The sequence below is a fragment of the Oncorhynchus gorbuscha genome, linkage group LG13 (genome assembly GCF_021184085.1).
Source record: "Oncorhynchus gorbuscha isolate QuinsamMale2020 ecotype Even-year linkage group LG13, OgorEven_v1.0, whole genome shotgun sequence".
Taxonomy (NCBI): domain Eukaryota; kingdom Metazoa; phylum Chordata; class Actinopteri; order Salmoniformes; family Salmonidae; genus Oncorhynchus; species Oncorhynchus gorbuscha.
This window is the reverse complement of record NC_060185.1, coordinates 49,894,696-49,904,689: the sequence shown is the minus strand read 5'-3', so window position 1 is coordinate 49,904,689 and position 9,994 is coordinate 49,894,696. Positions and strand designations below refer to the sequence as shown.

General features: G+C 48.9%; 1 protein-coding gene across 1 annotated transcript in view; it reads right to left on the bottom strand.

Annotated features, from left to right (window-relative positions):
- Window positions 1-510: 510 nt before the first annotated feature.
- Window positions 511-9,994, bottom strand: part of LOC123993083 (mitogen-activated protein kinase kinase kinase 10-like) — a 33,456-nt gene continuing 23,972 nt past the window's right edge. Inside the window, exons 2-11 of the mRNA XM_046294855.1 lie at window positions 7,655-7,835; window positions 7,234-7,382; window positions 6,415-6,590; window positions 5,978-6,224; window positions 5,584-5,706; window positions 5,248-5,386; window positions 4,962-5,074; window positions 4,542-4,807; window positions 3,753-4,281; window positions 511-2,079 (exon numbers count right to left, since the gene is read on the bottom strand). Of these exons, the coding sequence (XP_046150811.1) occupies window positions 1,667-2,079; window positions 3,753-4,281; window positions 4,542-4,807; window positions 4,962-5,074; window positions 5,248-5,386; window positions 5,584-5,706; window positions 5,978-6,224; window positions 6,415-6,590; window positions 7,234-7,382; window positions 7,655-7,835 (2,336 nt within the window). The 3' untranslated portion in view covers window positions 511-1,666. The remainder of the gene's footprint in view (window positions 2,080-3,752; window positions 4,282-4,541; window positions 4,808-4,961; window positions 5,075-5,247; window positions 5,387-5,583; window positions 5,707-5,977; window positions 6,225-6,414; window positions 6,591-7,233; window positions 7,383-7,654; window positions 7,836-9,994) is intronic.

The following is a 9,994-nucleotide window of genomic DNA, read 5'->3' as shown; positions in this document are numbered from 1 at the left end:
CTGTCCATATAACCGAGCGTATAAGGGGCTCTTTACAGAGCAGTGATGAAGGTGAGAGAGAGGACGTTTGCTGAGAAACTCCAGCTCATGAGTTTCACACTTTCCCTAAATTCCCTAGTTTTCCAGAAATAGTGGTTCAACAATTCCCGTATTTCCTGCTTCTTCCAGGAATCTTTGAACCAGGATTTCTGGTAAAGCAGGGGATTTGGGGGGGAAAATATTGGACATTTTGCATCCCTATGTGGACGTAAGGTAAAGAATGAGGGAGAAAAGTGTCCTGTTTCGGCTCCCTCACTCAATTTGCTAGTTCTACAGTACATCCTTCACACAAAATAACATGTGGTACCAAAACACAAGCGCACATACGCACCCACACAGACACACAGTGTACACCCACACAGACACACAGTGTACACCCACACAGACACACAGTGTACACCCACACAGACACACAGTGTACACCCACACAGACACACAGTGTACACCCACACAGACACACAGTGTACACCCACACAGACACACAGTGTACACCCACACAGACACACAGTGTACAGACACACAGTGTACACCCACACAGACACACAGTGTACACCCACACAGACACACAGTGTACACCCACACAGACACACAATTCGCCAAACCAATAGAAAATGCTGTGCTAAACAGGTTATGGCTGGAATGGTTCAAGCATTGAGAAAAATAAAATGAATTTGCTGTACAGAGCTGAGGAAATAAAGTCCTGTCAATTGTGCTGTGGGGCTTAAAATGGCTTCCCTGTTCCTGTTGCAGTCTTTGGGAGAGGGGGAGGACAGAGACCATCCCTATACAGGAAGATGCTATGTGGAGGTGAGGGAGGTGGAAATGAGTTCTATAGAAGGCGATGCACAAAAAGAGGGCAACTTACGCACTGATTTGGAAGTCCCTCAGGATTTGAGTGTCTACCTACCATGACTACATGTAAATATGAAGGAGGGGCAGCAGGGCCCACATGATGGGACACCCAGAGGTGCTCTCATAACAAATCAGGGCACCCCCACGAAACAACTATTAACATGGACACTTCAAGGGCACTCCCAAGAGAATAATTCCAACCCTGTTGAGATGTGAATGTGTCTACGGCTGGCAAAGCTTCAGCCCAAGTCTTTGGGGAAGGAGCGAGCAGAGACAGACACGACACCTGTGTAGAGAGAGGCAGAGAGTCAACGGGGTGGTTTAGCAGAACGAGTCCGACTGCAGCACATGTAAACCGGGATGAGCACTTGGAAGTGTCCGTCTGGAAGTGGAATGGCTTACGCTTTCCTTCCTTTTAGAGGACAGGTAATATGCGGAAGGTTAGCAGGGCACACTGGTCACTAGGGTACTAAAGGTTTGGACTCTAGGGGTTGCGGAGTGGTCACTTAGAGGAATGTTGTCCAACACTGGGCGGCTTAGGAAGGGACACTAAGACGTGTGCTGTCCCGGATGCTGGGCACTATGAGACTAGGGGGCACAAGGCTTAGGAATGACCACCAGGAGAGAGGTACAGCCCGCACAAGTGGGCTTCAGAGTGGACACTAGTAGCAGTACTGTTCGCAAAGGGATTGGGTACCAGGAATAAAGTGAGCACACTAGGAGTCTTTGAAGTGTGCACTAGGAGCCGTGTTGCCCATATACAGTAATGTGTGACTTAGCCGTAGTTCTGTCCACAGAGCTGTGCAGCCTGGTGCTGTTCACACAGGGGCACGGTGCCGTCCAGATCCTGTCCATCCACGTCCATGTCCATGAGGTTGGGCCTGGCAGCGCCGGTGCTGGCACTGCTGTCCCCAGAGCCCAGGGGACTGTCACAGCTGCTGCCCGGGGACGAGCTCAGGGTTCTGGACAGGGAACCCAGCTTCCATGGGTCCGGTCGCACCCTGGCTGGTGTGGGCCGAGGCCGGGGGGCGAACTCCAAGGTCTTGGGCCTCTCCAAGGGACTGATGATGGTCAGGGGCTCCGGGACCGGGACAGAGACAGGCGGAGCAGGGGCCTTGCGGCGGAGGACCTTTGGGAAGAGGCTGGAAGGGTCAGGGAGACGGGGGATATCTAGGGTCTCCTTGTAACCTGAGAGAAGAGAGAGAAATACAGTGACCAGAGGGAGAGAATAGATGGATGGGAGAACAACATGAACACTTTGTTGACATGGATGGGCCATGCCAGAGCCATGTGTTTTTTTTTAGTTCAGGTGTAACTGAAATATACTCTGAGTGTACAACCCACTCAGGTTGTCTGGATGTCCTTTGGGTGGTGGACCATTCTTGATACACACAGGAAACTGTTGAGTGTGAAAACCCCCACAGCGTTGCAGTTCTTGACACACTCAAACCGGTGCACCTGGCACCTACTACCATACCCTCTTCAAAGGCACTTAAATCTTTTGTCTTGCCCATTCACCCTCTGAATGGCACACATAGGACTCTCTGCATGTCTCAATTGTCTCAAGGCTTTAAAATCCTTCTTTAACCTGTCTCCTTCCCTTCATCGACACAAATTTGAAGGGGATTTAAATAGTTATATCAATAAGGGATCATAGCATTCACCTGGATTCACCTGGATTCACCTGGATTCTGGGCTCCCGGATTAGCTGCATTGACTACGCCACCCATTTCTACGCTGACGATACTCCCTGTTTATTATCTATGTATAGTCACTTTACCTCTACCTACAGTTGAAGTCAGAAGTTTACATACACTTAGGTTGGAGTCATTAAATCTTGTTTTTCAACCACTCCACACATTTCTTGTTAACAAACTAGAGTTTTGGTAAGTCGGTTAGGACATCTACTTTGTGCATGACACAAGTCATTTTTCCAACAATTATTTACAGACAGATTATTTCACTTATAATTCACTGTATCACAATTCTAGTGGGTCAGAAGTTTACATACACTAAGTTGACTGTGCCTTTAAACAGCTTGAACAATTCCAGAAAATGCTGTCATGGCTTTAGAAGCTTCTGATAGGCTAATTAACATCATTTGAGTCAATTGGAGGTGTACCTGTGGATGTATTTCAAGGCCTACTTTCAAACTCAGTGCCTCTTTGCTTGACATCATAGGAAAAAAATCAGGCAAGACCTCAGAAAAAAAATTGTAGACCTCCACAAGTCTGATTCATCATTGGGAGCAATTTCCAAACGCCTGAAGGTACCACGTTCATCTGTACAACAATAGTATGCAAGTAGAAACACCATGGGACCACGCAGCCGTCATACCGCTCAGGAAGGAGACGCGTTCTGTCTCCTAGAGATGAACGTACTTTGGTGCAAAAAGTGCAAACCAATCCCAGAACAACAGCAAAGGACCTTGTGAAGATGCTGGAGGAAACAGGTACGAAAGTATCTATATCCACAGTAAAAACAAGTCCTATATCAACATAACCTGAAAAGCCGCTCAGCAAGGAAGAAGCCACTGCTCAAAAACCGCCTTAAAATACGCCCGACTACGGTTTGCACCTGCACATGGGGACTAAGATCGTACTTTTTGGAGATTTTAGTAAATACTTTCTTAACACTTCTTTTTCTGAACTCAATAGTTGGTTAAGGGCTTTTCACTGTAAGGTCTACTACACCTGTTGTATTCGGCACATGTGACAAATGCAATTGGATTTGATTTGATTCACCCGGTCAGTCTATGTCATGGAAAGAGCAGATGTCCTTCATGTTTTGTACACATTGCATTGCTTCCTGTTCTTCAATCAAAAGCTCATAGTGACATCATGCTTTCCCAACATACTCACCTGCATGTAGGGGGAGGATGCGGGGCCCTGGTGGGGGCGGCATGGGCATGCTGCCGTCCGAGGGGGTCCTGCGGTGCCCTAGGGTTTGGGCGCGGGGGCGTATCGCCCCATCAGAGGGGGTGCGTCTGTGCCCCCTGTTCATGGTTGCAGACACATGGGTGGGCGTGAGGGACTGGTTGGGCTCCCTCTTGAAGCTCTCTGCCCTCAGATCCAGGAGGGGGTTAAGGGCGGGGACAGGGGTCGCCATGGTGAGGGAGGCGCCCACTCCGGGGGTCAACGCCAAGTCCTCAAGGTCCGAGGGAAGGAGGGATTTGGTGGAGTTGCAGTCTGAGAGGGAGGAGAGGGAGAGGAGGGTGACGGAGGGAGAGGGGTCCGTGCAGGGGAGAGTAGAGTCGCGGCGGCGGGACAGCGAGAGGGACAGGGCGCGGCTCGGGGGAGAGGTGCTGCGGCGGAAACGACCCGTTCGCTGGAAAATGCTGTCCTTTTTCTTGCGCTGCTCCTCTCTAAGGTCCTGCTCGTCCTGTTGGACCTAGACACACACACATGGAAACTGGTCAGTCCTTCTACTGTACAATCTACGGTTGTATAATGTCAACTGACACGCATACCAGACCTTGTCAACTCCCAGGTGTAGAGTATAAACCATTATTCCATGTATTAAGAGAGTCTCTACAGCAGGTGGCGGGATTGACTTGTTTTTTTGCCATGGTTTGGGTCATTTTGTCCATCTGGGTGTCACAGACCCTTTTCCTGCTCCTCCCTTCCTCCCCTCCTCCCTCCCTCCATTACCTGTAGTTTCCCCAGCTGTAGCAGGTCCAGCCCCAGACCTACAGAGGCCAGTATTGAGGCACAGCCCAGTAGCAGCAGGTCGCTCTTCTTCCTCTGGCTGCAGCGCCTCAGAGAGTCCTGGTAGCCCATCCCGCTCCCTAGCCCAGCAGGCCCCAGCCCGGGCCCCGGCCCGCCACACGGGGGGCCTCCCTCCTCCACAGACCCGTTACTGCTGGTCTCTGGGGGCATCAGAGACCCGGGCGACTCCTCCAACTCACAGTGCTCCTCTGTCAGAGAGCGAGAGAGAAAGAGAGAGATAAGAAAGTGTGAGAGGGAGAACAAGGCGTTTCTATAAATCAAGAGTCTAACTGATTTTGTATCCATAGTATGTTTTACAATCTCTTTTCTGTTGCAGAAATAGTGATAAACACAGAGACTCACCCATTTCATTGAGGCTGGAGAAGCCGGCGGTCATGGGGGCGTGTTTTGGAGACTTGCCCAGATTCGGGGCACTAGAGGACCACACCTTGCATCCGTCGCCTAGCGACTTCAACCTGCAAGACGAAAGAAGATTGGGTCAATACTGTTTACTGATACCATACACCAAACACTTGCCAGAATAATGTTCAGAGATTATTCGAATACGCAAATGCAAAAATCATAAAGGTTAGCAGGCAAGTAGGAGAATGGGGCTAACAAGGGGCTGTTTTTGGACCATGTCTGTTACCTGTCCTCTCCGCCCAGTCTCTCTCTCTGGAGGGTGGAGCTGGGGCCCCAGGTGCGTCCCTTCTTTTTGCTAGCTGCCAGGTCCTCCTTCTTACACACGGCACTGCGGCCCCATGTCTTATTGCCATCGCTGGGCGTCACTGAGGGCCACAGTGACACAGGTGTTGTCGTTATAACACAGCAAATCAAATTCCTGATGTGCAGTGAGCAATTTGGGATTATGTTGACACAATACCGTCCCTCACAATTGAATAATTGGTATTAACTTTTGGTGTGTCCTCTGTCCTCCAGTCCCCCTCAACCCCTGTCCCTGTCTCCCCCCCACAGATCAACTCACGTCGTATGGCCCTGAGGCGGGGTATGACCCCTGGGCTGGCTGGAGGTGTGGTGCTCTCACTGCCCTGGGGCTTCCTCTTATCCACACTCGGAGACGCCTGCACGGTGATCTTATGCTCGAAACCTGTGTGCGTACAAAACAGGGAGGAATTAGAGTCAAAGTTCCAAAAATGCTTGGTTTTAACAGAAATCCTGGTTGGAAGATTCCCGGAATCAGGAGGGAATAAGCTAAAAAAAAAAGCTGGGAATCCTCCAACTGGTATTTCTTGAAAACCTGTGGATTTTGGAAAAGTTACCAGAATTTTGCTATCCTAATAAGGATAGAAAGAAAAAATTATGATGCCCTATTCAAATAATAGGATAAATGTTTGGGTGCAATATCTGCCACCACCCACCAGAGGGCAGACTGATGCTGTTGCTGTCTCGGCCCAGTTTGAGTAGTCTGCTCTTTTTGAAGTGGCCCTTGCGCTTCTTGACCCTGGGCTTCTCCTGGTACATCTGGTGGATGATGATGTTGAGTTCACGCTCCACGATATCGATCTCTCTCTCAGCCAGCTCCTGCTCCCTCCTCTTCAGCTGCTCCTCCTGCTCCCTCTGCTCCTCGGCCGCACGAGCCAACGCCTCCTCCCAGGAACGCAACTCCTACAGGAGAGAAGAGGGGCATGTCAAGGAAAATGGGAGCATTTGGAACAAAAATGTAGATGTAATGTTACAGCAACATTAACACCCTGTCGAAGATCATCACATTGCCAAGGCAACAGCACTTTGCAACCTGCACTTTTGAGGGTGATAGTGACAACATGCCCCACGTGACCGTGTGGGCTCCTCTCACCTTCTCCTTGGCCCTGAGCTCGTCAAACATCTGCTGGATCTCCAGCCTCCAGTCCTCCTGCAGAGAGTGGAAGGACTCCAGGGGCATCTGAAACATGGCCGACTGTTCGATGGCCAGCAGTCGCATCAGGATATTAGTGAAGGACGGGCGACTGTGGGGGTTAGGGCTCCAGGACTCTGAGGATGGGGAGAGGAGGTTGAGTAAAAATAACTTTCATGTAAATTCCCACACAACAAAGTACAGCGGTCTTTTAGTTGTGCACGTCTCCCCTCCACCTCCACCACTGAACAGACCCCAGTGCTCTGGAGCACCACTTGCTCTCAGATCCCAGATAGACAGACATATAATATTTCAAGTCGTTGGAATGGGCAGAGGAAAAAGAAAGGAGAGAGGAGAGACAGGAGTAAACAGAGAGCAGACACAGTAGAGAGGGGTGACAAAGGAGAGATTAAAGGATGAACAGGGATAAGACGGAGGAGAGGGAGAGAGGGATGAAGATAGAAAGAGCATTAGGGATGCATGGAAATAGTGGAGAACAAAGTGGAGCAAGAGACTATAAAATCACCAGTTTGCTGACTGGGAGGTGAACCTACTCTCACTCTGACCTCCAACAATAATTAGACGTGAAACTGGGCTGACAGGAAGCCATCTTGGCTCTCATCAATAAGTGAAACTGGGCTGACAGGCGACCATCTTGGTTCTAATCAATAAGTAAAACTGGGTTGACAGGCAATCATCTTTGCACGCGAACCTGGCCTGACAGGCAACCTCTACTCCACAGGTTAAACTGGGCTGACAGGCAGCCATCTTGGTTCCTACCTGCCAGCAGGAGTGCGAAGGGCTCGGGACAGGTGGACGGTACAGGCAGGGTCAGTTTGTTCATGGCCACTCCGTACGCCACGGCCAGCGCATCTATCTCACGGTACGGAACCTCTCCTGTCAGCAGTTCCCATAGCAACACCCCGAAACTGAGGAGAGAGAGACAGGGGGGGGGGGCACTTGTCACAGGCACTTGTCATGATTGTACAGGCTATTCATATATACTTAACACACCCTTTATGCTACCTACTATACATGGCGGATATAAATTGCCTCTGAGGGTATGAATAGTGGAAGTATTGAAAGAACAAGGACACTAGCTACTGACTGTGGGTGTTGCATCTGAACCATGCTGTGTGTACTACATGTCCCATAGTAACAAACAAAAAAACAGTACAGTTTACATGACAGAGTGTTGTACCTCCAGACGTCGCTGCTCTTGGAGAACAGGGAGAGTTTGATGACCTCGGGGGCCATCCAGGCATAGGTGCCCGCTGCGCTCATCTTGGTGGTCTGGTGCCACTCCCGTGCCAGGCCAAAATCTGTGATCTTCAGGGTCCTGCCACCCAGATCCTCCCTCTCAATGGGCTCCAGGATCAGGACTGAGGAGAAAGGGGGCAGGAGAGGGGGGGGGGGGGAATAGTTGGAGAGAAGGGTGTGGGGAAAGAGCGACGGACAGAAGGGGGGGGATAGGTGGAGAGAGGGGAGAGATAGTTTGAGTTTGTCATGCATACCACTAACTCTACTACTCTCCATCCTCCAACAGAGGCCCTTATCCAAAGCATAGCGCACAGCGCACAGCGCGCACAGCACACAGCACACAGCACACACCCCACCATCACATACATCGATAGTAGGTGTGGTTATTGAAAAAAGCAATTCAGGTTAAGTGTGTGATTCAAGGGATATGCAACCTGGGGATTATCAGCCATTATCTGGTCATATTCCTCTAATAGGCTATAGGCCACATCTGTCATCAACCTGTATTTTCCTCGGGTCTACACTCAACATGTAGCTCCATTGACAAAAGGTTTGGTCAGAGCAGTGTTCAGGTCTCTGCCTCACCGACATTATGCACTGTGCCCAGCACGTCCGTTCTGAGAATTTCCATACGATGTTGCAACCGTTTCAAAGTCTCTGGGTGACATAGGTGAGTTGGCTTTTCCTGTTGAACTCCCAGCATTGGCCTTTCTGCTCTCTCCTGTCCTCTCCTCTCCATGCACTTCCTCGTTCATTTCCGCATGAGGGCTGGCTATGGAAATATTTGGTGTACACAGTCCACAGTGCTGGGAGAGAGGAGGGGATTGTACTTGCTTATCTACAGGCGTATGCAAAGGGAGGCGGGGAGAGGCACAGCACACAGCTGAGTCTTTGTTTAAGCACACACACACACACACACACACACACACACACACACACACACACACACACACACACACACACACACACACACACACACACACACACACACACACACACACACACACACACACACACACACACACACACACACACACACACACACACACACACACACACACACACACAGACCTGGCTCACGTGAAACAGGTGTGCCTCTGAGACTCATTATATGCCTACAGGCAGCTAATGTCAAGCACACACAATCCAAAGGTAATGTCAAGCACACACAATCCAAAGGTAATGTCAAGCACACACAATCCAAAGGTAATGTCAAGCACACACAATCCAAAGGTAATGTCAAGCACACACAATCCAAAGGTAATGTCAAGCACACACAATCCAAAGGTAATGTCAAGCACACACAATCCAAAGGTAATGTCAAGCACACACAATCCAAAGGTAATGTCAAGCACACACAATCCAAAGGTAATGTCAAGCACACACAATCCAAAGGTAATGTCCAAGCACACACAATCCAAAGGTAATGTCAAGCACACACAATCCAAAGGTAATGTCAAGCACACACAATCCAAAGGTAATGTCAAGCACACACAATCCAAAGGTAATGTCAAGCACACACAATCCAAAGGTAATGTCAAGCACAGTACATGTAGTATATGTTGAGTCTTCAATTGATCAAGATTTCACCATATCATGGGCTTTTCTTAATCTCCCGATGCCGACCACTATTCATCAAATAGCATTCGGACATTTCCTTTTAGGTCAATCAACAACGTGCTGGGTTCAATGGCATGATAACATACTGTATACTTTATGCATACTGTACTTTATTTCTCACCCAAATACACACAATATCCCATAATGGCAAAGTAAAAACATGTTTTTATAGACATTTTTGCAAATTTATTGAAAATGAAATATCTCTTTTACATAAGTATTCAACACTTTGCAGAAGCATCTTGGCAGCGATTACAGCTGTGAGTCTTTCTGGGTAAGTCTTGAAGAGCTTTCCACACGTGGAGTACGTAACATTGGCCCATGTTCTTTTCAAAAACCTTCAAGCTCTGTCAAATTGGTTGCTGCTCATTGCTAGACAGCCATTTTTAGGTCTTGCCATAGATTTTTGAGAAGATTTAAGTCAAAACTGTAACCCGGGAACATTCACTGTTTTCTTGGTAGCAACTCCAGTGTAGATTTGGCCTTGTGTTTTAAGTTATTGTCCTGCTGAAATGTGAATTCATCTCCTAGTGGAAATCAGACTGAACCAAGCTTTCCTCTAGAATTTTTGCCTGTGCTTAGCTCCATTCTGTTTATTTTTTATCCTGAAAAAGTCCTTAACGATTACAAGCATACCCATAACATGACGCAGCCAACACCA